The 17087-nt window shown below is 35.7% G+C and overlaps 1 protein-coding gene across 10 annotated transcripts in view; it reads right to left on the bottom strand.

Annotated features, from left to right (window-relative positions):
• Nucleotides 1-4070: 4070 nt before the first annotated feature.
• Nucleotides 4071-17087, bottom strand: part of LOC145286286 (uncharacterized) — a 144842-nt gene continuing 131825 nt past the window's right edge. For all 10 annotated transcript variants that reach the window (XM_080135146.1, XM_080135138.1, XM_080135143.1 and 7 more), the window contains exon 2: nucleotides 4071-6655. In XM_080135146.1, coding sequence (XP_079991272.1) covers nucleotides 4205-6622 — 2418 coding nt within the window. In that variant the 5' untranslated portion in view covers nucleotides 6623-6655 and the 3' untranslated portion in view covers nucleotides 4071-4204. The remainder of the gene's footprint in view (nucleotides 6656-17087) is intronic.

Genomic DNA, 17087 nt, shown 5'->3' with positions numbered 1-17087 from the left:
CTTAGTTCATTTTTTTTTTATTAAATTTTCACCCCAAACAAGGCACATTGCCACTTTGGTGTAGGGGGCTACTATCAGGGGCAACAACTACTGAGGTACTATGTTGGGATTTGGGCAGCAAGATGTCGGTTCATGTTACACTTGGACTTCTGCATGTCAGTACAATTGTGGAAGCAGGGACCTGGAATGGAATTCCAGAGTCTAGCGGTTCTGGGGACTTTAGAATATTGGTAAAAGTCCTTCATGTAATATTAAAACATACTTAGCAGAATTGATGTTCCCTTCGCACTCCATCAGATCTGAACGACCATCACTCCAAATTACACCCCACCCCGTGACCGAGAAACTCCCATGTTTTAGCGTTTGCTGTCAACTTTTTAAGCCAAACTTTTACTGAGGGAGCCACCATACATATACTTTTTCACTGTGAGGAAATGATGTATATCGTGACACATCAGAAAAAATGACATTGGTCCAAAAGATCATAGTCTCTCCCCCATCTCACGAGCCCAATTTTTACTGCGCTTGATATTGGCAGGACGAAGACGAGGCTTCCTTCTCGCAGTTCTACTATAGTAACAAGCTTGTGAACGTACCTAACAGCTGTTCTTGGACTGACGCCAGCCTGTGTTGCAATTTCAGAGGCCTTGCACCGAAGATCCTCTTCAATATTTCTTTTCATAAGACGCAAAGTTCTTTCAGAGGGCCTGGGGCGACCTGGATGAAATTTTGTGCATTTTTTATACTCTTTTGAATTGTACGATCACTCTATTAAGAGTAAAAAGGAGTATTGGAAGTTTTTCATACTATTTTGTGTTAACTAAGACATCTATGGAAACTCACGATTCTAATTAGTCTGATGCTCTTTTGGTTCGTGGCATGCTTCAATGTTGTTGGATGCAAATTTAATGAAATACTCCAAGTTATTTCAGCACTATTCTTATCTGTAAGTATAAATAAGCATATATTAATATAAAATATTTATCTTAGTGTCTATCCTTTTCTGTCATGTCTATGTATACACACACACACACACACACACACACACACACACACACACGCACACATATATATACACATATGTATACATACTTTATATATATATATATATTTATATATATATATGTGTGTGTGTGTGTGTGTGTGTGTACGCAATTACATATACGTAGGTACACATATATGTGCGCATAAAATCCGACATAATTTATAGACAAAGATCATTTATTAAATATAAAATTCGTATGTTCATATTGAGGCGATAATTATCATGACAATAATATATTGAACTCTTAGTGTTCAGCCGAAACAATCAATATTTGCGCAGGTGAAATAGAAACAAGTGGATATGTTTTTATTCTTGATACAATGGAATTATCGCTTCAATCATGAATATTCTGAGAAACAATTATATATATATATATATATATATATATATATATATATATATATATATAAACGCATATGTAAATATTTATAATTATTCATTCATATATATATATATATATATGTGTGTGTGTGTGTGTGTGTGTATGTGTGTGTGTATGTGTGTGTGCCGCTTCAATCATGAATATTCCGTGAAGCATATATATATGTAAGTGTATATATGTTAATAATTATATATATATATATATATATATATATATATATATATATATATATATATATATATATATATATATGTGTGTGTGTGTGTGTGTGTGTGTGTGTGTATTGTAGAAGCCAGAAAAATGTAGGTACCGTCGGTTTCAAATCCTAATCAAACGGGACGAGTTTCTTGGAAACAACGTCGGACGCTCTTCAACGTCTATTTTTATCTTTCACCCCGGAAACGGTATTTTCAGATTTCCTGGTAGACAAACATAAATAGAGGCTGGAGAGAGTTCGACATTGGCGGCCAGAGACTAGTCCCCTTTGATTTGAATTTGAAACCGACGGTACCAATGTTTTTCTGATCTTCTTTAACATATATCTAAATAAATATTACACTCTTATTTTAATATTTTCTTCATAATCGATTCTCTCTCACAAACTTTACACAAGATACACACACACGCACACACACATAAATATATATATATAATGAAATGACAAAATTAATATGAAGTTGTACAAATAACACACAAACTTTGCGGTAAATATTGTCTTCCGTTTTCATTGGTACACATTACACGAACTGACGACCTGGGTGTTCTAAGTTCGAATTCAGTTTTTTCCACAAACTCATTTTCACATCATATGTTGGCAACCTTTACGTGTCATCTCCTGTGGACCCCGAATGTATTTCTAGAATGAATTTCAACTAGAAAAATATCAGGGAAACCAATGCCAACAATAGAATCATATGATTCATACGATATGATGATCAAACAAGCGCATACGTTGAAATTATTTTCTACAATATATTATGTATTTTGCTGCTTAATATTTTTGACATTCATGTTTGCGTGAGTATTATCATTCAACATTTTCTAATTGTGTAACAGAGCGCATATGGGAGTTGTATGCAAATAACAAGCCGTGTGCGAAGTGACGTCAAGGCAAGGAAAAGGAGAAAAATGATAAAAACAAGAACGTGTGCAGGATCACGTTCATGAGAACAGAAATAGACGTGTGGGCCGAGAACGAAAGTTTTGAACAAAATTCAAAACCTTATTCGGTAAAAGTACCCGGAAATAAATGTTGTTTCCACTAGAAGAAGTGAGTCGAGTCTTTCCTTGTTGGTTCTTGTAACAGAGTCTATAACGTGTTGGCTCCCGAGTGTTTAGATGTTAACACGTGTGTAAAGTTACAACCGTTTGGCTCATTAGTGAAGCTGTTTAAAACGGCAACCACTTCTTTTCAGAAGCATAGATCCGTATGCTGTACGAGGCTACTTTTTCGCTTTGTGTCTTTTTTTTTGTACATTCCCAGCCGCATGGACTAAAGTAATCACATATTTAACGATATTACCTACTCTAATATCAGCATTAACACAAAGAAAAAAAAATCAGTGCAGTACATAATGTACTGTCGGAAATATATTTCCATATACGAGGATTTAGATAAAGTGATAAGATTATGGATACATTGCTAGCAAAAACATGACAAAGATTTATCGCACATTTTGAGAGTGAGTTAGTTGTACAAATTCAGCGTCCTTTAACCGTTCGTTTCGTTAGTCAATGCGTCTAAAAAACATGTTATATATATATGTATATATATATATAATGTTATATATATATGTGTGTGTGTGTGTGTTTCTGAATTTTTGAAATGAGGATTGGTTATTCATATTATTAAGATTCATCGGACTGCTGTTCTCACCTTTAGTGTCATTATCACAACGTTTCGGTCGATGTAACCTCCGACCTTCTTCAGGTGTATCTTGTCGAACTCGGGAATGTTTCTGTCGAACTCGGGAATTTGGACGGAATATCAAATGGAACCCTTTATTTACTTCATGGGTGTAGCGTGCTCTTGTTGCGAATTACTTAGGACTTCTATCTAGTTATGGCTGACGGAACGAGAGCATGCTACCCCCATGAAGTAAATAAAAGGTTCCATTCGATATTCCGTCCAAATTTCCGAGTTTGACAGAAACATTCCCGAGTTCGACAAGATACGCATGAAGAAGGTCGGAAGTTACATCGACCGAGACGTTGTGAAAATGACACTAAAGATGAAAACAGTAGTGCAAAGAATCCATATACTACGGATATATATATATATATATATATATATATATATATATATATATATATATAATTAGTGAATAAGTATCGAATCAAATTAGTTGAAATAATAACACAAATACATATCTAAAGCTAACCGATATTTCGATCGTGTAACCAACTAATCCGTGATTGATTAAGATCGATTACACATTCGAAATGTCGGTTTTCTTAAGAGATGTGTTTGTCTTATCGTTTCTACTAGTTTGTTTCATGCTTATTCGCTGATTCCCTATACTAACCATTCCCTTTTTTTTCAAATTTGGTTTCATTTTTTAAACTATATATATATATATATATATATATATAAATTCATAACTCCTTTGATAGAAGAAAGGCGAACTCAGTAACGAAACCAGAGAGTGTTCAACTGATTTATTACAATTAATTTTTGGCAAATGCATTGAAAGATGCAAAAGACAAACAAATGCCGACTTAGCCATTTTCCCACCGAAGTCACCATGTCCATATTAAATATTATACAGCCAGCTTGTCTAGGATATCATCAACGATAGATCGTTTTTTTCGAAAGGTTCTTGAAATTGGTTCGGCTGGTAGAATTGTCTTTGGTGCTGATGCAGGGCAAACGATGGTTGCTGCGTGAAATGCGGGACCGGACGCTGCAACGTCTGTTTGGTCGGTTGCGCATGGAAGGGCATGCTTATGCCAATCGGCAGAATGTGCGTTGATAAAGAAAGACCTGAATCGGTGCGGCTCTCCTGACTATTCTCAGGATCGCTACAATGACCATTCTCAGAAGCGCCCTTCTTGGCCCTCTTCTTGTCAACCGCACTTATACCAGCAACGTTTTTGCTGTTGTTGTTATTGTTGTTATTGTTGTTATTATTGTTGTTATTGTTGTTGTTGTTGTTGTTGTTTTTGCTGTTGTTGCTGCTGTTGTTGCTACTAGTCGTATTTGTTGGACTGCGAGCGCTATTAGAATTCTCTTCTGAACAGTCATTATCGTTTGCAGGTGGACAGTTGTGCGTCTTAAGATGCTTACTCAAGTGGTCACTTCGCATGAACCTTTTGCTACAGACAGTACAAACGAAGCGCTTCTCTCCCGTATGCGTACGTAGGTGGCGCTGGAGTTCGTCTGAACGCGTGAAGCGTTTCCCACAGAAAAGCCAATTGCAGATAAACGGTCGCTCACCTGTATGCCACCGAAGGTGGGCTTTTAGGTGCGACGTCTTATTGTATACCTTGCCGCAGCCGGGCACGTGGCAGCTGTGGATGTTCTTCTTGCGCAGCTGGGCGACGGCCGGTCCCAGCTTCTCGGCCTCCATGCAATTCGGGCATTCGCACGTCGAACGACCCACGTAGCGACGTTGCGAGGACGGCGCCGACCCCACCGTCCGTGCACCGTAAATGTTTCGCTTCATCTCAACCGCGGACGAAGGTGCCATCGGGCCGATCGAAGGCGGCTGGTTGAAGAAGCTGTTGATCATCATTCGCGGGTTGATCGAATGCGACAAGTGGTTCAAACGCGTCAGCTCGCTTGTTGTTCGGGCCTGAAATATTGATTTATGTTCTTGCATATGAAAACGAGGCTGAATCATCGATGGGGTTGTTGGGTACTGATTGCTGCTTGGCATCGTTAAAGGATTCGCATGATGTGCGAGTGAAAATTCAGTCATCCCGAGGCCACTTCCGCCGTATTCGAACCCGTTTCCCATAGATCCGTTACTCTGTTCAATTTTAGTGACTCCGGTCTGATTGTTAACTCCACAGTAGCCATTTGGCAACATAGGTGGTATCTGCATAACCCCCGACGATGATGAGACGGTGGGCATTTCAGGTAACCAACTATTGGCCGCTGTATGCGTATCGATCGCCGAAGGAGAGCCGACCAAAGGATGTGCCTTGCTACTGTTGGGGATCTCGCTTTTGAAATGCGTCAGGGCCGATTGAGGCTGAAGCTGGGGGGAACTCATCGCCGATCTCGTGCTTAGGTGCCACGACTTCCCCGTCGATGGGAGCGAAATAGAGCTCGAAGTCGAGGAAGGAGGAGAAGGGGAGGACGAGGACGAGGCGAGGCGGTACAGATCGATATTCGGCGTGGCTGTAGCTGGACGCAGCGTCGGGTGCTGAAAGTAGGGAGAACTGTGCGAGGAGAACATGGCGGGCGATGAATTGTTTTCGTTGCAAAGGGACGGCAACTCTTTGATGTCATTCATTGCTCCCGTTTCCATTAGCGTTCCTTCGTTACTCAGCTTTCGCAATGTCGAGCAATGATCCGTGTCGTTACTGGTATCAACACGTACTGTATTTCTGGGTTCTGTTTCGTGTCCCCTCGTCATGCTATCACTAATGGCGTTACTATTGCTATTATTGCTGTTCGTATTCTGGCTTATAGTGTCCATATAGCAAGTTTCCCGGTTCTCTCTATTTCTCGTCTCTGCCGAATGTAACAATTCAGTTGCTGGTGATTTACTCTGGCAGAACAGGTTAATATCTCCATCATCGAAATTTCTAGCGCACGAGTTCGAGACGATGTATGTTCCAGCTGTTTCCGCGTTCGTCGACGTTATACAGGCGGGTAGGGTAGCGCAGTCTGTTGCCGTTCCGTAAGTTGGATGGGAATTCAGATAAGGAAAATGGTTGGTAGAATACGTGTTCGGGTGTTGGTTTGAATGGTGCTGGGCGTTCAATACTGGCGCCAGGTGGAATGGAGGAGCGAAACCCGGGTGATAGAGCGTTTCGCTTTTAGAGGCGGGTCTTTCGTTTCCTGAAGAGCTCCGAATGCCCATGCTGCCGTCTGCCAGACCGTTGGTGGCGAAACCGAGGTGACCACTACCCAATCCAAAACCGAATCTTGCTTTCGTCCACGAATGAAAGTTCTTGTCGAGAGTCGGGTCTGCCAACGAGGTGGGCGGCATGCGCGCGATCTGATTGCACTGGGCAGCGAGCATAGCAAGAGGGCTTGGTGCTAGTAGACATGGATCCTGTAAAGACAGAGAAAGAGAAAATTAGAATGTTAGAAAAATAGAATGAAACAGCAAGATGACAGGAATATAAAATCAAAATACAGGGTTCAAGGATAAAATTGTTGTCCTAGAAAAGACATGATTCCATTTCCGTTTGTTGAAAACCAGTTTTCTTTGTTTGTTGTAAACCATCTGCTAGTTTGCCAATTGTGTAGAAATCCTAAGAGCGATAGGAGCCTTCTATCATGTCTGAAAGTGACAAAATGTTCAACGAGCAAGATCGGAGATGCGCCGCTGTACAACTCATGCTCTCTCCCGATCCAAGTTATGACAGCAGGACCATTACCAGCACTCTCCAAATGCATAGCTGGATTGCCACAAATAATAGGGACATGCCCATGGTGACGAAAACAAAGTTTTTAGCCGCGGTTATGGTCTTTGGTGTAATTTCATCATGCCACCTCATATCTTCGGAGTCGGCTTAAAACTCAGCACGAAAGTGTACCTAGATGTGCTGAAGAGAGTGATGGTTCACTGGTGCACAAGTCCAAAGAGACCCAGGCTTGGCTTCAGAAAGAATGCTACGACTTTCTACCCTCCTCTATCTTCCCCCTCTTCCTCTGACATGAACAAGCTGGACTACTTCGTTTGGTCATATGTCGAGAACATCACCAACATGACCTCCCTCCCATAACACCAAAGTCAGCCTGATCGCCGTCATCCACCAAGTATTCGTCAAGCTCCCGCCGGCGTTGTGGAAAAGGCATGCTCCCAGTTCCCCATCGGTATCGAGACAGTGATTGAGGCTGAAGGCGGCTACATTGAATAGATATCAGCTCTACCACATAATAAAGTTACTTGAATTTATTTTTTGAAATAAAAGTTTTAAAATATTTAAAAGAAGTTGTAGTATTGTTTTCTTTAGGGCGATAATTTTACCGTTCCATATTTTTATCTTTTGGAATTTTTGCGATGAGGATTAATAATTCGTATCATTTGGATTATTCGGACTATTGTTCTCATTTTAGATGGTATTATCGAAGCATTACCGTTATTGTAACTTTTCACCTTCATCATAACGACGATGATGATCCCAATGGTGTAGGGGCAAACGCGTAGGGAATAGGTTATAACAAAATTTGGCTTTTTTCCAACGATATATTGTTCAAGTAATTAATTTTATTAATTATTATTATTATTATTATTATTATTATTATTATTATTATTATTATTATTATTATTATTATTATCTAAACATTAATTTACTTGGCCGTACGTCCAATATCACAAAAAACATCACCAGCGCAAACATTAACTAACGAGAAACGAATTACCCCCTTTTATAATTGCTCTTTATCATCAAACCCATTTCCTTTAAAAAAAAAACCCAAAACAAACAAACAAACATGACTGTCTGTTTACAGCTTGAAATTGGCTATTCTATTTTTTAATTTAAAAAAGTCATATTGAGAGGAGACTGTAAAGTTTTTTTTATTATTTCTTTTTAAAATAAAAAAAAATGTGCAAGTGTATTGACATCTGTTCCTTTATAATTAATATAAAAAATATTCAGAAAACAAAACAAGACAATGCCTTTGATGGTCATTAAAAAAAAATCTAAAGTTTTTAAATCAATTCTTTTAGCTTTAAAAGGTTTAAAAAAGAATTTGCTAAAAAATTCTCATCTTGAGTTTTATTTTTACAACGTTTCGATCGATGTAAACTCCGACCTTCTTCATTTGTATTTTGTTGAACCCGAGAATCTTTCTGTCCAACTCGAGATTTCTTTTCTCGGGCTTCTACCCAGTCTTGACTGAGAAAGAAAGCATGCTACCAACCGTGCATTAAATAAAGCGTTTGATGCAAAATTCCAGATTTCCGAGTTAGACATAAACTCGCAATGTCGGATCTAGTTGCTTAATTTACAAGTATTTTAATAGAATGTACTCTGATGAACTCAAAGCTCTTGTGCCCCCACAACGTGGATACCCCGACAAACTCGACAAGCAGCAAAATTCCACCTCTACGAGATACCGGAAAGCCTTCTACTCAAAGACACACCCGAAGAAGGTCGGCGGTTACATCGGCAGAAACCTTGTCAGAATAGCATTCAAGATGTAAACAATAGTCGGAAGGATCCAAATAATACGTATATATATATATATATATATATATATATATATATATATATATATATATATATATATATATATATGTGTGTGTGTGTGTGTGTGTGTGTGTGCGTGTGTATATATATATATATATATATATTCAAATTTCATCATTATCATTTGTATTTTGTAATATGAAAGTATAAACTAGAAAATGAAATAAAACCACTTGCAAGTTATTTTCAAATGGCAAAGCGCTAGGCAACAGCTTATACCACTTAAAAAATAACAACATTTTAATCACTTAAGCAATAGAGTGAAAGAGAAGGAATTATTTGTTTGTGTGGATAATATTAACTACGCTATTTGGTTTCTTATCAATCCATTTTTTAACTGCGCGCATTAATTCAAATCATCATATAAAATAAACATTATAAACTAGACGAACACAAGACGGAAAGCGACAGCCGACTAAAACCTAAAGCCTCCCTTTACTAAACCCGAGGCTTACAATAATTATAGCATTAACGTTAGTTTGTTTTATAGTATACACATGGACTGAGTTTCAAGTTTATTAATTAATTACTTACTTACCAATAAATATTTTATACATTATTTCACGACGTATTAATTTGAATAATACGTAGTTGTTTGCTTCGTAAATAACTGGTTGAGCTATAACTGGCTATTACGTTTTTTTTTTGTAGCCACATAAAACGAGAAGTACTGAAGAATGTCGGTCACGTGACGTATACGCCATTTTTGTTAATAGAGATATGAGAAGCACGTTGTGTAAATTTGGGGAGGGGCCGGGAAAGAAGAAATAGTGTCAAATAAATTTATATCTGTTTGAATTTCTCCGACGATATATTGTTTTTAATTTTTTTTTAAATTTTACTTTTTATTTTTTTATTTTATTAGTTTGATTTTACGATCGAGGTCGCAGATATCAAAGCTAAGAGCCATTCAAGGACGAGGCATAATGAGACGAGAAAGAATGTCGGTTGAAAGAGGCTGAAAACGATGAGAATGCTAACAGTAAACGGTAGCATGGACTGTGTTTGATTACTTTATGGCTTGAAGAGGGCCAAGTTGTAGCCAGATGGGAATCAGTTCGACAGCTATGTGTTTCATATGTGCAAAACTCTATCGATGGAAATTTTATTTGATGTTAGATCCACTTAAGTTGAGAGGAAAATATTTTTTCTGTTGCGGTAGAAAGACGAGTTCTTGCTTTGAATGTTTTGTTCGTACCAGTCCAGGATACGTCTTTAACAATCAGTTTAAGAGTGGTTTTGTGGCCGTCAGATTAAGGTATGGTTCTGTTTCGCATCAAGCCCGTATTCCTTTTTTTTTTCTTTTAAAGGTGAGAATTGAGTTTCTTTTCTTCTGACGAGTTAAGGGTAGAATGAATTCAAAAGTTGACATAATAATTACATGACTAATTCTATGCTACGAAACAGGTGCTGTCAAGACTTGAACATTTCAACATGTTTTAAAAATGAACGATAAGATGGATAGCACCTTACAAATTGGAATATAGGCTTTTATCATTTATATATATATATATATATATATATATATATATATATATATATATATACGTTTGTATGCAATTTAACTACTTGTGATAATAATGACAATAGTAGCTGCGATACTAGAGCTATAGATATTTTTCTTTTAAGATACTAATTACAAGGAATAAACACAATATTTACTCATTTTCAAAATGTTGGTCTTTTATTAGTAACGCCTTGCGTACAATTGTTTCAGCCCTCGGTGTCGACATACAAATATATAATAGTCCATTAATTATAATTTTTCACATTCTATTAAAAATTCTCCCCTTCTCTCCGATATCTTTCTATTAAGAATTATTTCTAGTAGGATATCGGGTACTTATAGAAGAAACCGCGGGAAGGTTGTCAACATCTCTAAATTAAAGTGTTTCTGTGGAACGAACAAGATTCGAACTTAGTATACCCAGGTTGTCAGGTCGTGTCATTAACCACTTAGTCACTCCACCTGCAATTGATAAAATAATAATTCTTTCGAAACCATATAAACTTTACAAACTAGTGAGGGGTAACCTCTTCTTTTCCCTATAATGCCTTTCTCGCAGAGCAGACCTCTGAGAGTATCCTGTATCTCTACAACGCTACTATTCACTTAAGCATGCAGTATTGTTGCTGATGCATTTGCCACAAGTCTCTTGCTCCTAGATAGGGTTCTAAACGAGTTGCTAACAAGATTGGTCTCGCACGAGCAACCAAACTCCAACCCGAAATGTGGCATCTCTGTGGCTGTTTTACAAGTATTTTAATGAAATATGCTCTGATGAACTCGAATCTCTTGTACCCCCACAACTTGGATACCCCCGACAAGCAGTTTGGATACAAACCCGACAAGCAGCAAAATCTCACCCCTACACACAAGATACCGGAAAGCCTTTTAAATAGCTTATTTCCTCGACTGTTAGACTTTGGAATTCCCTCTCGAATCCCCGCTTCCCTGATGTTGCTGATGTCGGTAAGCATCATTCGTGATGATTTGTTGGCATTGGGTTTCCCGATATCTTTCTATTAATAATTTCCCCGATATCTTTTTATTGATAATTCTTTTTCTGATATATTTCTATTAAGATTTTTTCCCAGTAGGATATCGGGTACTTCCGGGGAGATCACGTGAAAATTACCAATGTTCCTAAGTGGACCCCCCCCCCCCCCGCCGGATTCGAACTTGGCACACCCAGGTTGTCAACCCGTGTTGTTAGCACTAAGCTAATGTCGATGCTTACTATTATGATCATTAATATGATGATGCTGATAATCATCATCATATTAATTGTCGCTTCGAAATTTAGAAAATTCAAACAGTATCAAAATAGCCCGGACGAGAAAATAGCATTAAAAGAAAAAAAATGCCGAGCATATAAGAAAAAAAAAGGAAATATTGTCATTTGTTTTAGTTTTTAGAAATTAAAATAAAGCGAAAAATAAAAATAACAAAAAAAACTGTAAAACTTTTTATGTTTTTTTTTAAATTAAAAAAAAAAAATTTTTTACAGAAAAAGAAAAATCTGATTGATTCCAAGATCCATTATCGAAAAAGCAACGTACGCTTAACCGTTGATAATGACAACGATGGTGATAAAACACGCCAGCATAAAACAATAATTAGATGCACGTGATCATCCGTACGTCTCTGTTTTTTTTTTTTTTTTTTAACATTCTATTTTTTTCTATAGATTTTAATCCAAGTTGAATGGAATGCAAACTTCATTAAAACCCAAAAGATTGCGCGATGGACATGTGCAATTCGTAAGGGAAAACAAAATAAAAAAGAAGGAAAACACACAAATAATTGCCTGTTTCAAATAATTTCCCACATACTGAAATCTTGCAATTGCTTATTTATTTAGTCATTAGAACTCGTCTTATAACCGCCACAGCAAAAAAACAAAAAAAAAACTTCTCTCTCTTCCTTTATGTCTTTAAAATCAAATGGAACTTCCATGAATAGTATTCTCTTAGAACGCCTCACCTACGGAACATGTTAACGCTGGACTATTTCCTTACAGAATACAACATGGCCGTTTTCTATAATTATATTATATTATAAAAATATCTGTTAAGCTACCCTTTTAAATAATCGAACTTTGTCCATTTCACCCATCGTTTTCACTCGTCCCACGAAGTTTTTTTTATCATCAAATTAACAATCTCATCACAATATGTATGCACATAATTATTCCGATTAAATATCAACTTCATATATTTTAGCAATATCTTAACGATTAAATAATAAAAAAACGTAAAAACAGTGTCGTATTTATTTGTCGGTTCTCACTATATATACATACTAGCAAAAATACCCGTCGTTGACTGGGTTAAAAAACAACCTACAGAAAATGGACTCTGATTTATTAAAGTATGATAGATTATGAGAAGGAAGGGTTTTAAAGAGATAGCTTCGAATTTAGGGGTATCAAAACCAAAGCAAAATATGATGAAAGTAAAAATAAAATAGATAAACCCCATAATTTATTATACCATACTTGTTCACACTGAAACACTTATCACAATATTCTGTGGATCTATATTAAAAAACCTTGTAAAACTTTGTGACATATTTTCATTCTATGGAGGTCAGGTGCGAACGAACACCCCATAATTTTATTATACCATATTTCTTCAAACTGAAACATAATTATCGAAGTATACTTACGCAGATAGATATGAAAAGTCTTTATTAAAGTTTGTACCTATTTCCATTCTATGGAGGCCAGGCGCGAACGCAGACTCCACAATTTTATTATATCATCCCTATTTAAGTTAAAACATCAAAGTATTATTATGTACATCTATATAAAAAAAACTCTTGTAAACGTTTTTTTTTTAAATTTTTAAATTTTTTATTTCCATACTTGTGGACCAATATATACAAAATACTGTTAAAAACCCACCGAATATATGTCCGTCTATGTCACGGTAACATATATTGAGCGAGTTTCTAACAGTGTTTTGTCTAGTTTTTTTTATACTCCTTTTCCCAAACTTACCGTGTCAAAGAGAGAATCGAGCGCTATTTTAAATTTTCCAATACATCGGTAAACACTGTATGTTTTTCGAGCTGAATAAACATGTTATATTAAATAAAAACACTAAAAATTATCCAGTTAGGTAGAAAAGTAACTTATCTTGCTTTTGATAACATTTATTTGTTATATATTCCTTTTTTTGACAACTTTTTCGAATGTATGTGTATAGTAATTCCCCCCCCCCATATTGCTTTTAGTAGCGCTCCTGTGGATTCTGACGATTTATTTTTTCAGGCCTTACTTAAAAATATTTTCTTTTTAAGGAGAGGGTAGATAGAAACTTTGTTTTAGTAGTATTTTTATTAGGGCCTCTTTAATTTTAATTAGTGCCTGCAGTAGTGTTCTGGAGGCTTCTTGAATTTTATTTTTTTCTCTCATCACATAAAAAAATGTTTTCTCAAAGCAATAAAATACAATATAATCTCAAAATCACTTTTTATTTTAAACATTTTTCATCTTACCCTTTAAGGGCCAGCGGGTAGACTAGTACTATTTAGAAAATAGCGTGGGTCGTTGAATGCAAAAACACTTTTTAAAAAGTCGTAAATAAATAAATAAATGAAAAATAATGACAGGAGGGGCAGACCGAACTTTTCTGAAAGTGAAATGTTGCAAAAAAGAAGGAAAACAAAATAATAATAATAATAATAATAATAATAATAATAATAATAATAATAATAATAATAATAATAATAATAATAATAATAATAATAGTCGGGGCTGAAGGAGCCAACATGAAATCGGGGCTGTAAATCGATTCCGAAGATGAGAGATCGATTTACTAGAAGGTTGTATGTGAAACTGAACTCCCTTCCAAATCTTTATTGATTTGTTCAATTTTGTATAATGTGGTAGCTTAGTGTCCAATAATCTGCAAAAATAGTTGAAAAGAGACGAAAAGGAAAAAAATTGTAAGGAAGTGGCGATTGTTCAGGTGTACCTACATATTAAAAAAAAATATTTTCTTTACCCAAGTTGTGCGTGGTTAAAAGTCGAACTTGATTTAAAAAAAAAAAACTACATTTTTCGTGTTCAAAATTATTTATTTACGATTATTTTATTTGTATTTTTCATTGCAAGTTATAAATATTTTCAAACAAAAAAGCAAAGCAAATATATTTTTTTTAATGTAAAAAATATCTACTTGACCAATTTACGTATTTAAAAATTTATGACTAGCGTAGTTTATTTCATAAAAAGAAATCAAAATCTACTTTTTTTCGGCTAATACATTTCAACGGCCTTTAAAGATAATATAAAAGGAGGATTTTTTAAAATAATTAAAATTTAACATTTTAGCAAAGGGGATCACTTCCCTATATAAATTTAACGGAAAATGAGACCCCACTTCTTCGCGACGTAGTGAGAAATGTAATCGTTTACATTCTTTCAAGTTTGGTGGGGGGGGGGAGAAAGAGGAAATGGGGTGGGGTGGGTCATAAGTTCCAAACATTTTCAACATACGTAGAAACACTTCAAAACGTGTGTGTGTGCGGGGTGGACTCTTCATTTTTTAAAAAGATTTGCTTTGAAAAGGTCTCACCGTTAAATATTAATCAGTTTATTATTTTCTGATATATTCAAGGCTGTTAACACACACACACACACACACACACACACACACACACACACACACACACACACACACAGACACACACAAAACTAGCATGGACCTATACAAAGCACACGCCCTCCTTGTATTTTTCCTTTTCGTTTTTTATAATTTTTTTTCGACTGATTACACCCCTCTTATATAAAGGATTTTTCATTTAATCTAAGGTACATGATGTTAAGACCTTTACTATCCAATGTATTCAGTACTTTTTTTTCACAGGTTGCCACATTTGTTTTCGTGCACGCGTGCATTCAATTTTTGCGCGTTCGCTAAATTGCGTATTGCTTTCACTAGTCGCCACGTTTGTTTTCGCGCGTGCGTGCATTCAATTTTTGCGCGTTTATACGTTAATTCTGTATACTCACTTGCATTTTTATACATTAATTCTGTATACTTACTATTTCATAGCTAACATAATCTGACCCAATGGGTCACGGGTAGTATATATATATATATATATATATATATATATATATATATATGTCAACCTCTGCTAATTTTTACGATAATTACATCCGGTATCACCTCATATTCTCTGTACGCATATGTGTGTGTGTGTGTGTAACCATTATCTACAGACACGTGTTTCGCCGTATCTATGGAACATCAGCGTAGCTAACTCTACCAGGGCTTGAACCTCCAACCACAGGGACTATGATTGGGAGATTCGAGCACTAGTATGGCGAAACACATGTTTGAAGCGAAGCCTGTGTCTTTAGATAACTGACTGTTTTATTATAAAGTAAATGAATAACTTATATATATATGTGTGTGCGTGTGTATGTGTCTGTGTCAGTGCATACATATATGTGTATGTGCATAAGAAATAAATGACAAAAGTCTATATTCCAAATTTCATGATGTTGGCCATCTTTAATTCCGTTTACACTTATAATTCTTGACAGTAACTGTGTTATAGCACAAAATAATATATATGATTACTTAATTTAATCACATAAATTAATATATGAAGATATAATTTTATGCGCGTATTTTTCAGTATTTACTTCAACAGTGCTCAATACATAGGTAGAGCTAGGTAGTAAGTTATGTAAATATATATGGCAATTAAGCTACACAGAATATTCTGCGTTTCATTCTCGTGAGGCTTATATGAAAAGTTGTGGTTTCGCGCGTTTACATGCTATTGAGTTTTTTGTTAGCCAATCAGCTTTCTAGTTGCCACCGCGCTTATCCTAATCAGCCAATGGGCAGGCACTTACAAGACAAAGGCACAGTTGACCTCCGATTCAGCCCTTCTCTTTGGGTGTTTATGGGAAGAGTAGATATCCTTTTGTTGTAGTAAGCTGACCTATTTTCAGCCTAGGTGTAGTTGGATATGTTATTTGTTTATTTATTTTTATGTATTTATTTATTTATTAATTTCTATATTGCGGATGTTATGTTATATATATATAACTAATAGAATATAAACTTGCGTTCATAGTTTTAAATTAAATTAACGACTATATGACGTCACTAAAATTTCCTTCTCTTTAACAGCGCCAGCCCCCCCCTCCTTTTTGAATTTCCAACATCAATTTTCCGTTTCTTTGAAATAGAACTGCGTCACACTGTGCACGTGAAACATTTTCAAATATTTTGTACTGGTATATTTTTTGGTTTCTTAATCTCATTCATCCAGAGGAAGTCTCGAAATAAAGACGAAACGTTGATGAACACATAATACGGTTTGTTCCTTTTTATTTTCTCTCTCTCTCTCTCTCTCTATATATATATATATATATATATATATATATATATATATATGTATATATACTTATTTATTAATATATATGTGTATTTTATTTCATTATTTATTTCATTTATTTATTTATTTTCTATTATTATTGTCAATTTCAAAATTTATTTTGTATCGCTATCCTAGAGTAAATTTTATCTTGTGCATACAGTTGTTCGCTATTTCCCCCTACAGTTTAATAGATGTTGGGGTTCTTTAAAGAATATGACAGAAAATTTTCATTTAGGCATAATCTACATGGATCGTCTAGGTCCCTGCATGTAATTGTTTGTCTTACTATTTTCAATTCGACTATCGGCGAACGTCCACTCTCTTTGAGTTCCCAGAAAGCGGACGTTCGCCGATAGTCGAATAGAAAATAG

The sequence above is a fragment of the Euprymna scolopes genome, chromosome 10 (assembly GCF_053919585.1).
Source record: "Euprymna scolopes isolate OS-2025 chromosome 10, ASM5391958v1, whole genome shotgun sequence".
Lineage (NCBI taxonomy): Eukaryota > Metazoa > Mollusca > Cephalopoda > Sepiida > Sepiolidae > Euprymna > Euprymna scolopes.
The sequence above is the reverse complement of the archived record's forward strand: the minus strand, read 5'-3'. Positions and strand labels throughout refer to the sequence as shown.